At 39.5% G+C, this 21752-nt stretch overlaps 1 protein-coding gene across 1 annotated transcript in view; it reads left to right on the top strand.

The window, feature by feature from the left end:
* ltn1 (listerin E3 ubiquitin protein ligase 1) overlaps positions 1-21752 on the top strand; it is a 153107-nt gene that overhangs the window by 84563 nt on the left and 46792 nt on the right. Inside the window, exons 15-19 of the mRNA XM_043700680.1 lie at positions 2308-2458; positions 4121-4322; positions 12649-12805; positions 17103-17210; positions 20003-20145. Of these exons, the coding sequence (XP_043556615.1) occupies positions 2308-2458; positions 4121-4322; positions 12649-12805; positions 17103-17210; positions 20003-20145 (761 nt within the window). The remainder of the gene's footprint in view (positions 1-2307; positions 2459-4120; positions 4323-12648; positions 12806-17102; positions 17211-20002; positions 20146-21752) is intronic.

Raw genomic sequence — 21752 nt, 5'->3', positions numbered from 1 at the left:
GTGGGAATACTAGAGTACGCCTGTTCAGGTGAGCTGAGGAACTGTTATTTTAATCTGGGTTTCCTATTGTGTTGTCATGGACACAAGGGTAACATTTCTGTTTTGAATGAAAGTACTTTAAGACTGTATCCTCACACAAGTGTAGATTAGATTAGATTACTTACAGTGTGGAAACAGGCCCTTCGACCCAACAAGTCCACACCGACCCGCCGAAGCGCAACCCACCCATACCCCTACATTTACCCCTTACCTAACACTACGGGCAATTTAGCATGGCCAATTCACCTGACCTGCACATCTTTGGACTGTGGGAGGAAACCGGAGCACCCGGGGGAAACCCACGCAGACACTGGGAGAGCGTGCAAACTCCACACAGTAAGTCGCCTAAGGCGGGAATTGAACCCGGGTCTCTGGCGCTGTGAGGCAGCAGTGCTAACCACTGTGCCACCGTGCCGTGTACCAGAGAGTAATCTGTAGCGTGGCCAGTGCTGTGCCATAACTGTATCTCTTAAAAGTGCTGATCAGAAAATTACTTCAGGCGGTGATCAGATCCAACTAATATCTGTGCATTGACCTTGGATGTTGGTAGGGCACCTTATGGCATATTTTGTTTTGAATTAGTTACATGGAGCTCATAGATGAAGGAGTCTCTGTCATTCTAATTGATCTTTTCCTGTCCAAAATGAAGAGGCAGGAGGACAACGCTGTATGATAATGATTTAGTGTTGTCATATAAGATTTTCTGACTTTGACATTGCCATCAGCCAAATTCCTATGTATTCATTGAACAAATCCTTTACCTCTAATGGAGAACAACATTGACAATGAGATTAACACCATCTCCTCCCCTACTTTTGCGTTGAGAGTTGGATAGAAGGAACACATTCCGAAACACTTGAGTTTTATTACAGAGAGTAGTGAATTCCTTACAGTCAAGCCTGTACCTTGCTCTGATGTTTTCTCTGAACTCTTACACTCGTGGGTGCACCTTGTCAGACCAGCATCTTTCGAGTCAGAGAGTCAGAATTATACAGTATGGAAACAGACCCTTTGCTCCAACTCGTCCATGCAGACCAGATATCCTAAACTGATCTAGTCCCATTTGCCAAATTTTGCTCATATTCCTGTAAAGCCTTCCTATTTGTGTACCCATCCAGATGCCTTTTAAATGTTGTAAATGTATCTGCATCCTCCACTACTTCTGGCAGCTCATTCCACACATACACCACCCTCTGTGTGAAAAAGTTGTCACTTAGATCCCTTTTAAAACATTCCCCTCTCACCTTAAACCTATGCCCTCTAGTTTTGAACACCCCCAACGCAGAGAAATGACCTTGCCTATTTACCCTTTCCATGTCCCTCATGATTTTATAACCTCTATAAGGTCACCCATCAGCCTCCAGTGCTCCGGGAAAATAGCCCCAATCTATTCAGCCCCTCCTTATAGCTCAACACTCCAACCCTGGCAACATTCTTATAAATCTTTATCTGAACCCTTTCAAATTTCGCAACATCTTTCCTATAGCAGGGGGACCAGAATTGCACACAGTATTCCAATAGTGGCTTAACCAATATCCTGTACAGCCGCAATATGACCTCCCAATGCCTATACTCAGTGCACTGACCAATAAAAACAAGCATATCAAATGCCTTCTTCACTATCCTATCTACCTGAGACTCCACTTTCAAGGAACTGTGAACTTTTACACCAAGGTTTCTTTGTCAAGCAACATTCCCCAGAACCTTACCATTAAGTGTATATGCTCTACCATGATTTGCCTTTCCAAAATGCACCACCTCACATTAGTTGTATAAAGACCATATATTCGTTTTTCATTATTTTAATTATGGACTGAAATGGGAAAAGGATACATTAAAATCCAAGGGTTTTTTGACTGAAGACATCTGCTGTTGACTCATTCATATTTGCTCAAATAATGTTTACTATTGACCACTGCTGTGTATTTAGATGTTGCTTCCTTGTTTGTCATCACGTTTTTCCAATTAACAGCTCAATTTTGAACAAACTAACCAATTTTCCATGAGTTCAATGAGTCTTGCAATTTCAGTCATTTGAAATACCTTTTGAGCTCAAATTATTGCCATTAGATGTCTCCATAAATGAATGAAGTTATTTCATCAAAGCTGTCAGACGAGGAAGCTAGAAAATTACCTGAATTTAAACCATTGCTAATCATGGTGTTCTTTCTGGTTATAAGCTAAAATAATTTTGTGCAAAATTGATGATTTTTTGAATTGTTTGCAATTGATAGACAATAATTTCATTTTTTTTTCTCTCCTCTAAAGCCTCCAAGTGCTTCTTACGTGCACTTCTTCTTTGCTGGATAAGCTGAAAGCGGCTCAGCCTTTACCTCGTGGTCATCTCATAACATTTATTGAATGCATTGTTCCAAATAATTCAGAATGGGAAAATCTGAGGCAGAAACTAACTCCACAGGTAAAATTTGATGTCTTGCGCAATATGTAAACATGCGCTGTTTATTTAATTATTTCAGGGGTAAGCATCACTTGCAAGATCACTGTTTATCGCCCATTCATTCGTGCCCTTGAGAAGATGGTGGTGAACAGCATTCTTGAATTGCTGCAGACCGTGTAGCATAGGTCAGGCTGTCATGGTGGTGGAAATGGCGGAGGATCCTTTGAACATGGAGGCTAGAGGATAGGGTGTAAGGGCAAGTGAAACTCTGTTATGCTGCGAGGGAGCAGAAAGGATGGGACTAGAACCAGTGGTGTACTACAAGGATGCATGCTGGGTCCAGTGCTTTTTGTCATTTATATTAATGATTTGGATGAGAACATAAGTATGATTAGTAAGTTTGCATATGACACCAAAATGGGTGGAGTAGTGGATAGCCAAGAAGGTTACCTCAAAGTACAACGGAATCTTGATCAGATGGGCCAGTGGGCCGAGAAGTGGCAGATGCAGTTTATTCTAGAAAAATATGAGGTGCTGCATTTTGGAAAGACAAAACCAGGGTAGGACTTACAGACTGAATGGTAAGGTTCTGGGGAATGTTGCTGCACAAAGAGACCTTAGAATGCAGGTTCATAGTTCCTTGAAAGTAATGTTGCAGGTAGACAGGATAGTGAAGAAGGTGTTTGGTATGTTTGCCTTTATTGGCCAGAGCATTGAGAATAGGAGTGTGAGGTCATGTTGCAGCTGTACAGGACATTAGTTAGGCTACTTTTGGATTACTGCGCTGAATTCTGGTCTCCCTGCTGTCGGAAGGATGTTGTGAAACTTGGAAGGATTCAGAAAACCTTAATATTTACAACGATGTTGCCAGATTGGAGGGTTTGAGCTATAGGGAGAGTCTGAATAGACTGGGGCTATTTTCCCTAGAGTATCGGAGGCTGAGAGGTAACATTATAGAAGTTTATAAAATCATGAGGCGCATAGATAGGGTGAATAGCCAAGATCTTTTTCCAAGGGTAGTGGAGTCCAAAACTAGAGAGCATAAGTTTAAGGTGAGAGGGGAAAGATTTAAAAAGGATCTAAGGGGCACCATTTTCACTCTCAGGGTAGTGTGTGTATGAAATGAGCTACCAGAGGAAGTGGTGGATGGTGGTACAATTACAACATTTAAAAGGCATCTGGATAGGTATATGAACAGGAAGTGTTTGGAGAGATGTAGGCCAAATTATGGTAACGGGACTGGATTAATTTAGGATATCTGGTCACCGTGGATGAGTTGGACCGAAGGATCTGTTTCCATGATGTACATCTCTATGATCCTTAAGAGGAAGGAAGAATCGGAAATAGCTGACAGGCATGTCGGCCAATGTGGATGGAGGGATTATCCTTGGTTGAGGAGAAAGGAAGATGTGTCATAAGCATCCCTGTGGAATGTGGCATCTCTGTAGCAGATGTGACAGAAACGAATGGTGTCCTTACACGAAGTAGGGTGCATGCAAAGCAATGACTAGATATGATATGTTATTTCATTTGTGCAATGTGTAGCTTTAGCGACTGTCATCAATATTTAAAAGTTGCTTGGTGACCAAGCATGATTTTGGAAGTTTAATATGTATTTCTTGATGCATTCCAATAGTGTAATGATAAATAACTTCCAAAATTTAATGTGTTGTTTATTCACAGTGGCTGAGTAAAGTATTGCTGATGGAGCGGTTGAGTCTGAACAAAGATGCTCTGTGTGTTGGTGCTGATATTTACTCTTCTGACAAGATACCAAGTCATTTGTGTATCACAGCATTATTAAACTTCGTGCTGTTACATATATTAGAAGCCAATGTATTCAGTGAACAGGAAGAAATTCATTCAGTCCTGTCTACATCAGAAAGTAAGTTTGTTTGGAAGTAAGCTCATTGGTAATGTTGTTAAGCTCTTAGATAATTAACCCAGTTTTAAATATTTAATAATTAAACACTCTGATGTCTTGAGAGTAGTTTATGAGTGAGCAACTAAAAAAAAACTTATAACAGAATTACTAAAATAACGTGTAGGTGATATTTCTGAGGGTTAAGCTTTAAAACTGCAAAACTGGATGTTGTGGGAACCATTTGCAGTCACCATTCACTTTTTAAGAAGAACGGGACCTGGAAAGACTTGTTTTAAAAAGAGAAATTTAAATTTTCAGTTAATAGCTGAAACATTTACTCATTTACAAACCTACTTTCCATTCAAACCATCTCCTACTGATGAGACCTCAAATAACAATTTTAAACTTGAAAAACTAGAATTGTCAAAATTCAATCAAGAATACAGTGAGATCAAAATAACTTTGAATCAAAACAGCCTCATCATGTTTATCATCCTCCCCTTGGCCTTATGCACTCTGCTAGTTTGTCATAGCTGGAAACTAATTTTTCTGCTCTGATCAAATTTATATTATGTCAGTTCTTGGCTGGAGTTTCATAAATATGATCACCCTCTGGTATATTGATCACATGATTATTATTCATGCATAAACTGTGGCTTTAAATGCGAGCAGAGCATTCCATAATCATAACTAAACACAGCTTGATCTCATCTGATATGCATGGAGTTTCAATTGCAGAAGCAAGGATTTTTAAAAGTTTTTGTGCCTCCATATCTCAGTAATTATTGAGACTTCTTGCCGTACTCTGAACACAGCTTAGAACCACTAATTTGGTTGGTAGTCTTGGTACTAACTTGCAAACTCTTAAGATTTCACATATTTGCTGAATAAACCTTTGTTGAGGAAATCCAACTTTTTGTTTTGGCTCATTGAGAGTTTAGTTAAGATTTTTCTTTAACAAAAACAGAATTTGTGGGGGAAACTCAGCAAGACTGGCAGCATGTGTGGACATGCTGGTGACTCTCCTTCAGAACTGATTGTAGCTAGGGTAAGGTTGGTATATCTCCTAAAGATGGAAACCCTGCAGTGTTCTGGACTCAATTTTAAGTCCAGCAGTTTTAGGACTTGAGCACCTCCTAGGTCCTTACCCCAACCCTACACCAGGCCTTGTCATGTCATGGGCTGCCAACAAAAATAATCCATTGTCAACTATCAGTAGTCCCCATTAGTACCTATTCATTCTCCCAGGTTGACTGCCCAACTGTGTTTCTCTCTCTTTGGGCTCCATTGCCACCTATGATTTACTCCTCCCCACCCACCTCCAACCCTCCCCCTCCCCTGCAACCCCCTCTTTAGCACAAATGCCAAACTTTTCCTAGCTAGTCTCAGCTATGAAGAAGAGTCACTGGACCTGAAATGAAATATGCTGTTTGGTCTTCCCAAAGCTTGTTGGTCTTCCAGTATAAAGAATTGACCTTGACTGAGTGTTTGCAAACTGGCATGTTCCAAGGTCCAGGACTATGAGCTGAGGGATGCATTAAAGCTTGGAGTAGCTGTTGCCAAGGTGCTGTGGAGAAACACCACTGTCTAAGATCTTTCTACTGAAGTTTAACAAGGGTTTGTTTATTTATCGGCCCCCTGATTGCCTCCATTTATGTAAATACTGTCCTGCATGAGTAAGAAATGCCTTTAGTTTTTGCAACTGCGAGGAATGTCAAATTCCAGTGTTTGTTTTCTTGATATGCAAAGCATGTACAGAACTGCTTTAATATCTGTGAACAAAAAGAAAGCTTTTCTTCTATATAAGGCATATTTTTGCAATAAATTGCTGTCCACTACTGCCAGACCTGCTGATTTACTTTTCCAGCAATTTTTGTTTTTGTTTTTGACTTCCAGCATCCAAGTTATAGTCATAGAGTTATACAGCATGGAAACAGACCCTTCAGTCCAACTGATCAGCGGCGACCAGATATCCTAAATTACTCTGGTCCCATTTGCCAGCATTTGGCTCATATCCCTAAAGCCTTCCTATTCATGTACCCATACAGGTGCCTTTTAAATGTTGTAATTATCCCTGCCTCCATCAACTCCTTTGGCAGCTCGTTCCATACATGTACCACCCTCTGTGTGAAAAAGTTGCCCCTCAGGCCTCTTTTAAATGTTTCCCCTCTCACCATAAATCTATGCCTTCTGGTTTTGGATTCCCTTACCAAGGGGAAAAAAAATTGGCTATTCACCCTATCCATGCCCTTATGATTTTATAAACCTCTGTATCCTTTGATTTTTTTTTTTAAAAAAAGATTTTTGTCTGTTGCTTCTTACAAGATAGCTAAAGTTACCATTGCAATGATGGCTAATGTTAATCAAATAACTATTTTACAGGACAGTTGACACAGTAACATAACCACTTTATAGGATATGAAATCTATTTGCAAGCTCATCATCCAACTCTTGGTAATTATAGCTGATGGTATATCAGCAAAAAGACTCACCAATCCAAAGCTCTTAGTTGTTGATTACAAAATTCGATAGGCAAAGTCTTTTCCCTGGGGTCAGGCAGTCCAGAACTCGCGGGCATAGGTTTAGGGTGAGAGGGGAAAGATATAAAAGAGACCTAAGGGGCAACTTTTTCACACATGGGGTGGTACGTGTATGGAATGAGCTGCCAGACGAAGTGGTGGAGGCTGGTACAATTGCAACATTTCAAAGGCATTTGGATGGCTATAGGAATAGGAAGAGTTTGGAGGGATATGGGCCGGGTGCTGGCAGATGGGACTAGATTGGGTTGGGATATCTGGTCAGCATGGACAGGTTTGACCAAACGGTCTGTTTCCATGCTGTACATCTCTATGACTCTAGTTAAGTTAATTGACATTTTTTGAAAGACTTTTCTAATGTTTTAAGATTATCTTTAACATAATGTCCTGATTTACTATGAATAGTATTTTGTATAGCGAATTGTACATTGTAAACTAATCAGCCATGTTGTTTGTTGTTTATTCAGTTATTTGCTTCATATTGTTAAGAACTATTAGTTATGTAAATATGCATGTATCCTGGGTGCCCCATGCACTCCTGCACAGTAGTCATGTTCCAAATAACAATCCAACAATCTATTAGTCCATCAGCTCCATGGTAAACTGATAGAAATACATTTGATGACGTTTGAGTATTTGAGTCTAAAGCAGGGCTTCTGAAAATGAGGGCAGCAGCCCAAATGGGGTCACAGAATTTGAGGTCAGAGTTCTGAGGCAGTAAAGGTGCTGTTGAGCTCTGACAGAGTGAACAACAGCATGGCAGTTTCAAATCCTTCCACTTTTGTCAAACTCTGGCTGTAGTCTAAATGACACAACCTCAAGGCCTGGCTCCAGCAGCAATAAAAATTGTAGTCTTTACATTAGCGAGTTTTGAGAAGATTTGTAGCTCAGGTTGAGGTTTTGGATGTAGGTTTGCTCGCTGAGCTGATAGGTCTGGAAATGAACCTTTCATTACCTTACTAGGTAACATCTTCAGTGGACCTCATGCGAAGCAATGCTGAAACTTCCTGCTTTCTATTTATATGTTTGGGTTACTTTGGGTTGGTGATGTTATTTCCTGTGGTGAAGTCACTTCCTGTTCCTTTTCTCAGGGGGTGGTAAGTGGGGTCTAACTCGATGTGTTTGTTGATTAAGTTCTGATTGGAATGCCATGCTTCGAGGAATTCTCGTGCATGTCTTTGTTTGGCTTGTCCTCGGATGTGTGTATTGTCCCAGTCGCAGTGGTGTCCTTCCTCATCCGTATGTGAAGATACTAGTAAGAGAGGGTCATGTCTTTTTGTGGCTAGTTGGTGTTCATATATCCTGGTGGCTAGTTTTCTGCCTGTTTGTCCAATGTATTGTTTGTTACAGTCCTTGCAGGATATTTTGTAAATGAGCTGAAAATGTGTTGCTGGAAAAGCGCAGCAGGTCAGGCAGCATCCAAGGACCAGGAGAATTGACGTTTCAGGCATGAGCCCTTCTTCAGGAATCGTCATTTTGTAAATGACGTTAGTTTTGCTCATTGTCTGTACAGGGTCTTTGAAGTTCATTAGCTGCTGTTTTAGTGTGTTGGTGGGTTTGTGGGCTACCATGATGCCAAGGGGTCTGAGTAGTCCGGCAGTCATTTCCGAGATGTCTTTGATGTAGGGGAGAGTGGCTAGGGTTTCTGGATGTGTTTTGACTGCTTGTTTGCGTTTATCGCTGAGAAATCGGCGGACTGTGTTTATTGGGTACTCAATCTTTTTGAACGCACGGTATAGGTCATTTCCTCTGCTCTGTGTAGTTCCTTTGTGCTGCATTGTGTGTTGGCTCGTTGAAATAATGTTCTGATGCAGCTTCGTTTGTGGGTGTTGGGATGATTACTTCTGTAGTTCAATATTTGATCTGTATGTGTTGTTTTTCTGTAGATGCTGGTTTGAAGTTCCCATTGGCTGTTCGCTCTACTGTGACATCTAGGAATGGCAGTTTGTTGTTGTTTTCCTCCTCTTTTTAGTGAGTTTTATGCCAGTAAGGGTATTTTTGATGGCCTTGAAGGTTTCCTCTAACTTGTTTCATCCACGTGTCATCCAGGTGTCATCCACGTAGCGGACCCAGAGTTTGAGTTGGATGGTTGGCAGAGCTGTTTGTTCAAGTCTCTGCATTACTGCCTCTGCTAAGAACCCTGATAGTGGAGATCCCATGGGTGTTCCATTGATTTGTCTGTATGTTTTGTTGTTGAGGGTGAAGTGGGTGGTAAGGCATAGGTCCACTAGCTTGATCATCATCTCCTTGTTGATGAAGTTAATGGTGTTTGGTGTCTGTGTCTTTGGGTCGTCTTATAGTGTAGCCAGTGTTTCCTTGGCCAGGTTAATGTTGATTGAGGTAAACAGGGCTGTTACATCAAAGGAGACCATTATTTCATCCTCTTCTATCTTAGTGTCTTTGGTCTTCAGGAATTCTTGGGTGGAGTGGATGGAGTGGTGTGAGTCTTCTACTAAGTGTTTTAGTCTTTGGTGTAGCTCCTTGGCCAATCTGTAGTTAGTGTTTCAGGTAGTGAGACTATGGGTCTGAGGGGGGCTCCTGGTTTGTGAATTTTGGGTAATCCGTAGAAGCGTGGTGTGTTGGATCCATCTGGTTTCATTTTTTGGAAGTTGGTCTTATTTATGTGTCCAAATTTCTGAAGTTTTTTGAGTCGGGCTGTGATTCCGTTCTCTAGTGGGTTCGGGTCTATTGTCACTTGTTGGTAAGTGTTGCTGTTTGCAAGACGTGAGTTTGCTTTTTCAATGTAGCCTCTTCGATTTAGAATGCCTATCAAGTGTCCTTTGTCTGCAGGTAGGATAACAATGTTTTTGTCTTTTTTTAAGTCTTTCCAGTGCTTTCCTTTTTTGTGTATTGAGTGTGTTTCCTTTTTTTCTGTTTAATGTTGGTGTGACTACTTGTCTGATGGATTGTTGGATTTCTTCTGTGAGTTAGTTGTCTTTTAAGTGTTGTTTCTAATGCTGCTAAGAAATCTTTCTTGTCCGCATCCTGGCAGTTGTAATTTAATCTTCTTACTAAGACGGCTTTTTCAGTGTCTGTTAGGCTTTACATTATTTGAAAAAGTAATACAATTTCCATGTTTCTAATTTCACCACCACCCCTCTCTCTGTCTCACACACACCACCCAGCCCCAACACACACACACACACACACACAGATACCAGTTTTCAAGAGTTGAAATGGGATCCTGGTGGGCAACATCTCGGGACTCCCTGGTCTAAAGTGTGATTACATGTGTCTTATCTGAGCAAGAATATATAATAATGATGCAAGGAATAAAAGTGTTAATTTAGCAGTTTCACTGATTACTTTCAAAAAAAAGCAAAGTAGTACTGAAGGTCAAAAATAAGAAAAAAGTGCTGGAGGAATTCATTTCACCTGACAGCATCTGTGGAGATAGAAAGAGAGTTTTGAGTTTGGTATGACTTTTTCAGGTTACAAGCTCTCTTTCCTTCCAGAGATGCTGCCAGGCCTGCTGAGTTTCTCCAGTATTTTCTGCTTTTATTCCAAGGCTGCCTTCTCAGCTGTGACTTTTTTTTAATGCTGCATTACGTCATTGCATTGCATAATTCCTCTGTTATAATACTTGGTTCATTGTTTTCTGTCTTTCAATAAGGCTAATTTTGTTGCAATTAGTAAGAGAATCATTTAAGTTGAATTGTCTTCATTTTAATCTAATGTACATTAAATTTAATAACGATGTTTTTGTAGCTGAGGCTCAAAAATAAATAATTTCTAAGGTTGTTATAGCAGAATCCTAATGTCTCTTGTGTATAATTCCTCAGATGTTGAATATGTTCTGTTGATTTCTCCGTGGTCGGCATAATTGATTTTAAAGATTAATAGTGCAATTTTGCAGGCTTCAACCAATGACCTTCCCTGTGCAATTGTGTCCAACATCTGTTACACACTATTCAAGTTACTTTGTTTTAACTGGCTCTGTTTTCAAAGTACTGATGCAAATCTCTTCATGAAACCTTCATAATCTTGTGTCCTTGTCAAAGATGCAGTCATCAGTCCTTCCTTTCATCATTCTCGATATTGATGACCAATAGAGCCTTTTTAGATGGGGTGGGGAAGAATTTGTTGATATTAGTTTCTATTCACGATATTAAATATTATATGGTGTGAATGTACACTTGGAGAATTATTGGATGTATTCTTGTTAGGCACAAAGTTAAAAGCACAAAACACCAGATTTCAGTCCAACAGGTTTATTTGGAAGAACTAGCTTTTGGAGGGCTGCTCCTTCATCAGGTGGTTGTGGAGTATAAGATCACAAGACACAAAATTTATAGCAAAAGTTTACAGTGTGATATAACTGAAATAATATATTGAAAAAGGTTGTTTAAGTCTCTCATCTTTTAGAATGGACATGTTGGTTTCAGTTCTTTCATATGTAAATTGCAAATCTTTTTTAAAATTACATTCTCAAGTGAACTTTAACAGAAGGTGCCCTGTGTGAGGCTGTCTATGCTTCAATGTTCAGACTGATTCTAATCTAAAAGAGGGATTTACAGAGTCTTACATGGATTCATGCAGTTTTTGAGCAAAATAAAATATAATTCTGCAAGTACAGATTCACCCAACCAACTTGTGTGTGTGATCTGTTGCTAGGCCTCTGCTTGGCCTTGCAATTGTACCTGAGGCATGGTATGAATGGACACTGCACAACAATGAACGGAGAGCAGTGTTCCCTCCCAGTCGGAGATAACTTCAGCGGTTTGGGACATTCAACCTTGGACCTTCAGGTGTCCATCATCCAAGGCGAACTTCAGGACAGGCAACAACACAAAGTGGCCGAGCAGAGGCTGATAGCCAAGTTCAGTGCCCATGGGGATGTCCTTAACTGGGATCTTGGGTTCATGTCACACTATAGGTGATCCCGCTGCACTATATACACACACAGACAGACGCGCACACTCTCTACTACAGACCTATATTCTCACGCAGACCCTCTCATATGCTCTCACACACACTGCCACACTCTCATAGACTTATACCCCTTTACACTCTCTCATGTGCACACACATGCACACATACACCTATAAATTTGTAGGTTGAATTTGTATTTGCAGAGTTATATTTTATTTTGCTCAAAAACTGCTTGAATCCATGTAAGATTCTGTAAATCCCTCTTTTTAGATTAGAATCAGTCTGACCATGGGGGTACAGACAGCCTCACACAGCGCACTTCACACCTTCAGTGCATTACCTGGGCTGACATAGCACCTATTGTTACAAGTTCACTTGAGAATACAACTTTAAAAAAGTTCTGGAATTTATATATAAAAGAACTGAAACCAACATGCCCATTCTAAAAGATGAGAGACTTAACAAACAATCCAGGTCTTTTTCAATGTATAATTTCAGTTACATCACACTGTAAACCTTTGCTGTAAATTCTGCATCATACGATCTTATACTCCACAACCACTTGATGAAGGAGCAGTGCTCTGAAAGCTAATCCTTCCAAATAAACCTGTTCGACTATAACCTGGTGATGTGTGATTTTTAATTTTGTACAGCCCAGTCCAACACTGGCACCCCCAAATCATGTTAGGTAGTTATGGTATAAATCTCCTTTTGAGATTTTACTATATATTTTAAGTCAGAGGGTACAAAACTGATTGCTTAACTTGTGTATTTAGATTGGCAAAGCCAATATGATTTGGTTTGCTATTTTAAAAATATTTAAGCATTCTTCTAATGTGGCACAATTTTGCAATAAAGTTAAAAAAGCATTTGAGTGTTTTATTTAGTCTATAGAAATATTATGGATACTTGTGCATTTTGTTTCTTGTTTTTACTAGTTGCTGCAGAAATGCTGTATTCTTTGCAGTGGTGTGAAGAAATGAAAGACTTTTGTCCTACTATTGAAAAGTATCGTGAAATGCTACTTCAATTTGAAATTACTCATGAGAGACTGATGAAAGCATGCAGCGCATTGTCTGAAACTCTCTTTAGCAGGTAATCACACCAGTTCTGTGACTGAGCATATATTGTAGTAAACCAGTGATTTTTAAAAATTATCTTGTAATATGGAATATAATATTGATGTCACAATTTTATACACTAAAGGGTGTATTTATTCACTGCTAGAAAATGCTCTTTGTTAGCCAAAGTAAAATACATAAGCCATTCTGAGAAAAATCCACAGGACCTTTGTAAGAAATGCAGTTACTTTCTGTCCAGCCTTGCTAGTTGGTCATTATCATTTTTTGATTTTATTACCCACAAAATTCAATATTGCTGTTGCACAACAGTAAAGGATTATTTCAACACTTGCAGTTTTAGGTTTTAATTTGCAAACATTCTGTTTCATTCTTTTATGTTCTGGTAATTTGCTTTGAACTCTAAGGGGAGCTAATTCTAATATAGAGGAATAAATAAGTGAGATTGTGGGGATGAAGAAGTGAAACATTGGACAGAAAGTAATCGCTGTGGTAAAGTACGAGTCAGCAGAGAGTGAAATTGTGTTTTTGACAAAAGGTGCAATGGCCTAGATTCTTTTGAAAACTCCCAGAAGGACAGGGTTTGAATACTTACTTTAGGGGCATAATAAAAGGTGCATGTATTGCAGGGGATTGATTAGAAGGTATATGTATGTTACTGTTTGGGAATTTAAAGGATGTAAAATATTTTGGACTTCTGTGTGATAAAGAATGTTTACAGAGTTTGCTGAGGTAAGGAAAACATCAGTTTATTTAAGAAATGGGACTGGGATATCATAGCAATTACAGAAACGTGGCTTAGGGATGGACAGGACTGGCAGCTTAATGTTCCAGGATACAAATGCTACAGGAAGAACAGAAAGGGAGGCAACAGAGGAGGGGGAGTGGCGTTTTTGAGAAAGGATAGCATTACAGCTGTACTGAGGGAGGATATTCCTGGAAATACATTCAGGGAAGTTATTTGGGTGGAACTGAGAAATAAGAAAGGGATGAATACCTCATTGGGATTTCATTATAGACCCCTAATAGTCAGAGGGAAATTGAGAAACACATTTGGAAGGAGATCTCAATTATCTGTAGAAATAATAGGGTGGTTATGGTAGGGGATTTTAATTTTCCAAACATAGACTGGGACTGCCATAGTGTTAAGTGTATACAAGAAAATGTTCTGATTCAGTATGTGGATGTACTGACTGGAGAAGGTGCGAAACCTGATCTACTCTTGGGAAATACGGCAGGGCAGGTGACTAAGGTGTCAATGGGGGAGCACTTTGGCACCAGCGACCATAATTCTATTAGATTTAAAATAGTGATGGAAAAGGATAGACCAGAACTAAAAGTTGAAACTCTAAATTGGAGGAAGGCCAATTTTAACGGTGTTAGGCAAGAACTTTCAAAAGCTGATTGAGCACAGTTGTTCGCAGGTGAAGGGACGGCTAGAAAATGGGAAGCCTGCAGAAATGAGATAATGAGAATCTAGAGAAAGTATGTTCCTGTTAGGGTGAAAGGAAAGGCTGGTAGGTATAGGGAATGCTGGATGACTAAAGAAATTGAGGTATTGCTTAAGAAAAAGAAGGAAGCCTATGTCAGCTATAGACAAGATAGATTGAGTGAATCCTTAGAAGAGCATAAAGGCAGTAGGAGTATACTTAAGAGGGAAATGAGGGCAAAAAGGGGACTTGAGATGGCTTTGGCAAATAGAGCTAAGGAGAATCCAAAGGATTTTTACAAATACATTTAGGACAAAAGGGTAATTAAGGGGAGAATAGGCCCCCTCAAAGATCAGCAAGGCAGCCTTTGTGTGGAGCCGCAGAAGATGGGGAAGATACTAAACGAGTATTTTGCATCAGTATTTACTGTGGAAAAGGACATGGAAGATGGTGACATCTTGAAAAATGTCCATTTTTAGATAAATTTAATTTAGATAAATGTGAGGTGCTGCATTTTGGGAAACCAAGTCTTAGCAGGACTTATACATCGAACTTTAAGGTCCTCAATAGTGTTGCTGAACAAAGAGACTTTGGAGTGCAAGTTCATAGCTCCTTGAAAGTGGAGTTGCAGGTAGATAGGATAGTGATGAAGGTGTTTGGTATGTTTTCCTTTATTGCTCAGAGTATTGAGTACAGGAGTTGGGAGGTCACATTGCGACTGTATAGCACATTAGTTAAGCCACTGTTGGAATGTTGCGTGCACTTTGGTCTCCTTTGTATTGGAAAGATGTTGTGAAACTTGACAGGGTTCAGAAAATATTTACAGGATGTTGCCAGGGTTGGAGGATTTGAGCTATAGGGAGAGGTTGAATAGGCTAGGGCTGTTTTCCCTGGAACGTTGGAGGCTGAGGGGTGACCTTTATAGAGGTTTACAAAATTATGAAGGACATGGATAGGGTAAATAGGCAAAATCTTTTCCCTGGAGTGAGGGAGTCCAGAACTAGAGGGCATAGGTTTAGGATGAGACCTAAGGGGTAACATTTTCACACAGAGGATAGTACGTGTATGGAATGAGCTGCCAGAGGAAGTGGTGAAGGCTAGTACAGCTACAGTCCAAAAGGCATCTGGATGGGTAAATGAATAGGAAGGGTTTGGAGGGATATGGGCCAGATGCTGGCAAGTGGGACTAGATTGGGTTGGGATATCTGGTTGGCATGGACGAGTTGGACTGAAGGGTCTGTTTCCGTGTTGTACATCTCTATGCCTCTATAAACGTTTTAATGTGGTTCCATCTATTAGAGCAAGGTCATGCATCATTGCACCTACTCCTGTGACTTACAATGACTAATTTGCATATCATACAATCAGATTCAACCTTTATGATGGAGTGGTACTAAATCAGACCACCAAACAACATTTGGGCCTCATTTGATATCAGTGCTACTGTTGAAGTGCACCCATCTACCAATATTATGAACCTGTAGCTACAACTTGGACACAATCAGTGTTCTTCAGTTTGGGTGGCACCAAATTCAGTGCAATTTTAACCTGTTCACCTATTTATGCAATGTATGCTTCTTGTGGAGTTTTTTTGTGTGTCTTGGTCTTGTATTTTTACCCATCCTTCAATTCCCTGAAATGATGATGGTGGATCTTCTCATTGAACTGCTGCTATTACAGTAGTGACATAAAACAGCAATAGTGCTGCTGAGGAAGTTGGAGAATTTTGATCTGTTGCTTGTAAAGGTGCTCCAATTGAATTACCAAATTGAGGTGAAGTGTGACTTTCTGGAGGATTTGGAAGTGATGCTGATCCCATGATCTTGCTGCTTTGGTGTTTCTCAGTCAGTTGAGTGACTGGAAGATCAAAATAACCATGTAAATTTTGTGTGTCATTATTTTTGAACAAATATAGCATGGGCAAAATGAACTGTAATTCTGTGATAAATGACTGTTTTGCAATGCTGTCGTCCAATAAGTGGTACATATTGCATATCTTGGTTCCTGAGCATTTTCTTTCAGATACTGCTGAACTAAATCTAGTATAGTACTAAATTACATATCCAAAATTTCAATGTCTGATAGATCTGCAAAGATTCTGCTCAGTGTAAAACATCTCTTTTTCCTGTCCTCATTTTCAAATTTTCCTTTCATAATAGATTAATCAGAATAGTGGGCTGCATTGTAAACTTAAAGTGTACTCAGTGATGGTGTCGACTATACTTTGGTTACTGAACAGGATACAGATAAAATATAGAATTATGGGACTTCCTACTTTTACATAAACAACATATTAAGAAGAATCATGGTCTGCTACTACATTGTTAGTCTCACAACCCATTCATTTCCCATATCCCTGCAATTATTTTCTCCATCAGGGATTTATCTTGTTTCTTTTTGAAAGCTACTATTGAATGTGTTTATTACAAATAAAACAAAGTTTGAATGTGTTAAAATTGATGAGGTTTTCAAAAATTGAGCTTCAGCACAAAGGAGAAAATATAACATTCAGTCCCAGTAGAATTATCAAACAAGCATTGATTTTACAAACCAACGTAATTGCATTAAGATGATACTGAGTGCAATCTGTTGAATCAGCGTAAAATTCTAGTGGACCTAATTTACAGATAACTGACTTACTTATGACAGGGGCACACTTTATCCCTCAAATATATTTGATCAACAGAAATTAAAGCTGTACATTATAGGAAGGTAATTCTCGTAAGAATTTGAAATATGTTAAAAGAACAGAGGAAGAGATGCCCTTGAGCCTCTTACACCATTTAGTTAACTTTTCTGCCTTTTCTCCAAACCCCTTGATATCCTGACCTAACAAAAATCGATAAGGAATTGAATTAATTTTTTAAAAATTCTTTCAAATAGATCATTACAGAGTGGATTGCTCTGGGCTTTAACTGCATCTCAATTTATCACCCAAACCAAGGTTATTGGTGGTTGCGAACTAAAACAGTTGTACATTACAGTGGACAGGTAAGGACTTGATTATGTCAAGAAGCTTAAATTCAGTTATTATTTGAAGTCACCTATCATGTCCCCCCTCTTTTCATTCTTAATGTTAGAAGTATCACCCTGTAATGCGTGGACTGGAGCTGTTTTGTACTATATTATATTATTAGTCTAGAAGAAATTTTATCAATTTAAAGCTATATATTTCATCCCATCAATTTTCCAAGGGCTGCTTGTGGTGAATTGGAGGGTGTACAATTCTTAAGAACTTTAGCATTATGCTGTATAATCTCAGATATTGACTTTTAAAGAACCTGTCCCCTTCAGGCTATTGAATGTAACCATTATAACATCTTCATTCAATTAAGAAATGATTGCACTTGTCACTTTGTTACTCTTGAATTCGGTATTTTCTATTTCTGGGTAAGTTATTGTAGATTAAAAAATAATATTTAAAAGTGCTTTCATTTTTTAATAAAGACACACTCAAAGCTTTATTTATTATATTTTTTCCCTTACCTTTAATAAAAGTATTGCTCATGCAGCATTTATTATCATTTTGTTCCACCTTGTTCTCGTGATCTGTTTTCTTTCGAGCCAATTTCCAATATGCTATTATTGTCATGCCAGATGTATTACTATTGATTTTAATTACTCCTTCTTGAGTTCTACGTACTTGGGCCACAGTTTTCTGGGTGCCATAATAAAGAAGAAACATTTGAGCATGAAGGGCTACTATTATTCCACTTCCTGCCTGAATTGCTGCTGGCTGTCCTTTTGCCCATCCACTACATGCAAATTGGATGGGCTGTTGAGGATTCATGTGTATAGATGTTTGAAGGTGGCAAGTCATATGGGACAGATGATTTAGCACAGCATTTGAAAATTTTATTGCATAAATAGAGGCATCGAGTACAAAAAGGGACATCATGCTGAACCTTTGTAAAGGATTGGTTAAGCCACAAGTAGAATATTACATTCAGTCTGATCACCATGCTTCAGGAATGATGTGTGGGTCCTTGAGTGGGTATGGAATGGAAGGAAGCAGGGTAAATCCAAGGATGAGGGTCTTAAACTGCAAGATTACATGCAAAAATATGTATTAGGAGCAGGAATAGGTCATTCAATCCCGCATGCCTGCTCCACCATTTGATAAGATCATGGCTGATGTGATTGTGTGGCCTCAACTTCACTTTCTGCTACCTAGTATACCCTTTGACTCCCCTGTTAGTTAAGAATCTATCTACCTCTGCCTTAAAAATATTCAATGACTGCCTCCACCACTCCTTGAGGATGAAAGTTTCATAGAAACATAGCCTTCTGTTAAAAAAGGTCTTCCCTCATTCCTGTTTTGAATGGAGTACCCCTTAGTGTCCCCTAGTTCTAGTCTCGCACAAGGAGAAATATCAATTCACCATTGCTGTTAAGTCCCTCAAGATCTTGTATATTTCAAGAAGAATCATCTCTTATCCCTTTAAAGTTAATAAGACAATCCCTTCCTTCCGGGAATCAGTTGAATAAACTGCTTTAAATTCATTTATATTCTTCCTTAAATAAGGAGACCTAAATGGTGCACATTACTCTAAATAGCTATAGTATAACATCCCTACTTTTACATTCCATTCCCCTTGCAACAAACAACAATATTCCATTTGCCTTCTGAATCACTCGCTTTACCTATGTGCTAACTTTTGTGATTCCTGAACCAGCACGCTGAGATCTCTCTGTCCCTCAGAGTTCTGTAATCTCTCTCTACTTCAATAATATGTCACTTTTCAATTCTTCAAGTTATTTGGAAGAAGCTGGTGGTATTCTCATTGAGGTAGAGGAGATTGAGGAAAGGTTGGATATAAGGTTATGACAGGATTAAATAAAGTAGACAAAGAAAAGCTGTTCCCTTTAGCTGATAGCATAGGTGCGAGGGGTCATGGATTGAAGGTTTTGTGAAAATATTCAAAGGTGCTAGGTGAAAGAATTTTTTTTACTCGGCCAGTAATGATCTGGAACTTTGTAGCTTACAAGGATGACAGAAGTGGAGATGTTCAAGTTATTTGATAAAGAAAATTAGGTGAGCATTTGAGGGAAGTGAACATGCGAGGTGATTGGTACAAACTGGATTGCTCCACGGAGAGTGGAGTAGACTTGATGGGTGGGGGTGTCTCCTTGTGTGCCAAAATGACAATGTAACTCTTCAGGCCCAGACACAGTGTATTTTCTGCTTATGGTCCTCATGGGACAATGGTAATGTCCCTACCCATGGACTGTGAGGCCTGGGTTCAAAGCCCACCTTCTCCAGAGGTATGTAATAACATATCTGAAAAGGTTGATTAAGAAAATAGGTCCTACAAGTATTGCCACTTCCTGGAGCTACCGGGGGAAGTTGATAGCTACCAACCCTGGGAAGCTGTTAATAAGGAGTCTGTGTTCCCAAGTTCCTTCTATTGCCCTTTTCTGCCTCCATTTTTCACCCAGTTTAGAGAATGTAATTGTTCCACATTTGGGTTGCATCTACACCTTTCAAGCGCTGGCTGTTAAGGCTTGGCTCGGATAACGTGGCTGGAAAGTTTATGAACTCTTTCCTGGTCAGGAACCCACTATTTAAAAAGGATGAATTCCATCCTAGGAAACTGGGTCAGAGTTATAATGGTGATGGAGGTACAGGCGCAGAGTGAAATATGACCTTGTCTGGGATATGAATCCTAGTCTTAATCTCTCATCTGGATTTGCACTTTTACTTACTTGCTTGAGAAACCTATATGTTTTCGTACAATTGTATGCTGTAGTCCCTGGTCACTAATTTGCATTTCTGTTTCCAGATTTTTCCCTTTGACTGAGGCATGTCTGCACACAATTCAGTGCATTGCTCCATCTCTTCTCCAGGAAGATAAAAATCTTCTTGTGACACAGTGTGCTGCAAAACTTTCTACAAGCAAGGGCACAGATATTACCAACCTTAACGGTCAGTGTTTTGCTTTTAATTTTAATATCATAAAATATTTATTGTCTTCTTTTTTTTTTAGAAAAAGCCTTACTCTTTCTCACTTCACATGTTCCTCTGAATTTGTGATTTCAAGCTGCATTCCAAACTATTGAGTCCATAATTTTGGTTGACACTTCAGTATAGTCCTGAGAGAGTGCCATAGTCATTTTTCTGATGACACATTAAACCAAGTGGGCAATGTAAAGGATCAATTGGCATTAAAGGACTGGTATTCTGGCAAATGTTATCCCTCAGTCTACATTGCTGAAAATTAATTTGCGAACATTTGTTTAATTACATTCATAAGATGTTGGGTTGCATTTTTTTTAGACTAAATGTGTGCCTATAAGTGAGAGGCATTGTTGCAGAAAGCTGGTCGGGTTTTCTTCTGCAATTATATTCTCGGCTTAGTACAGTTACATGCACAGGTGAAACAAAATAGGTTTTATGGGCAGATGTGCAGGACATTCTGCAAACTCTGTAGGGACCTTGCGGGCTTCATTTCCCAAAGGGAACCTGGTAGTGTATCACCTTTCACTATTGGCAATAGTGGATGCATGGGCAATGTATATCATTATCCCTGTCTTCTAGGAGTATCTCTTATCACTGACAAGCCAAGAATAGAGATGATTTTCTTGAGGGAGGTAGTGTACTGGATGGCTGCAGCAAACATTCAAGGAACCTGGGAGTGATGCTGAATTTAAGCATTGCAGCAACTTCCTAGGTAGTAGGCCTACACTTGTAGAGGTTGTGTCTGACACCAACAAGCTGAAAATTGAGCAAGTGAAACTCCTTCCTGTCCCAGAATGTGGCTAGATGATGTCACAAAGCACTGAGAGCCACATATGTGTATTTAATGGTCCCTTATATCTAAGGAACCCAGTAATTGCTGCAAATCCAACAGTTTGGGCACTGACTGGCGCTTTGGATATGTGGTGAACTGAACAAACTGAATTACTTTCCTGTAGAGCCATTGGTGAACTTAGAAATGTACTTGTGGATCGCCAATTGGGAGCTCATGACCCCATTTGAGATTTGAAAGAAACCGTTGACTAGAAGGTTCAATCTGCTGTGATCTTCAGAACCATGGGCCTCGTACTACTTCATAAGTCACGCATCTGCAGATCTTCATATTGGAGTTGGCGGATGTCAGTGATGGTATCCCTAGTTATACCAAAACATCTCTGATGCTTCCATTTACTTGTCTGCAGATAGCTGCAATGTCTTCAGAAACCCCTGTTTCATAACTTCTTGACCCTCCTGAAGACTCTGGTTCCTTCCTCCAGATACTAGTTGTTTTTTCATAGCTGTAGCTCTCTGAGTCTCTTATTTCTGTCCATTAAAATGACCCAGACCTTCCAGTGGCCTTCCACTTTAACACACCGTCATGTTCCCATGATAACATTTCTGAGGCAAGCCTGCTACTGTAGTCCAGCAAGCCTCAGCGCAAGCTCGAAGAGCAGCATCTCCTATTCCCTGTGAGGAGACTGCAGCCTCTGCGACACAATGTTGAGTTCAATGATTTTAGAGCTTGATTCCATTCTTCTATTTATTTTAAACCCACCTCAAAAGCCCCCTCGACACAG

Source organism: Chiloscyllium plagiosum, chromosome 12 (assembly GCF_004010195.1).
Source record: "Chiloscyllium plagiosum isolate BGI_BamShark_2017 chromosome 12, ASM401019v2, whole genome shotgun sequence".
Taxonomy (NCBI): domain Eukaryota; kingdom Metazoa; phylum Chordata; class Chondrichthyes; order Orectolobiformes; family Hemiscylliidae; genus Chiloscyllium; species Chiloscyllium plagiosum.
Note: the sequence above shows the minus strand (reverse complement) of the source record. Positions and strands in the feature narration are given on the sequence as shown.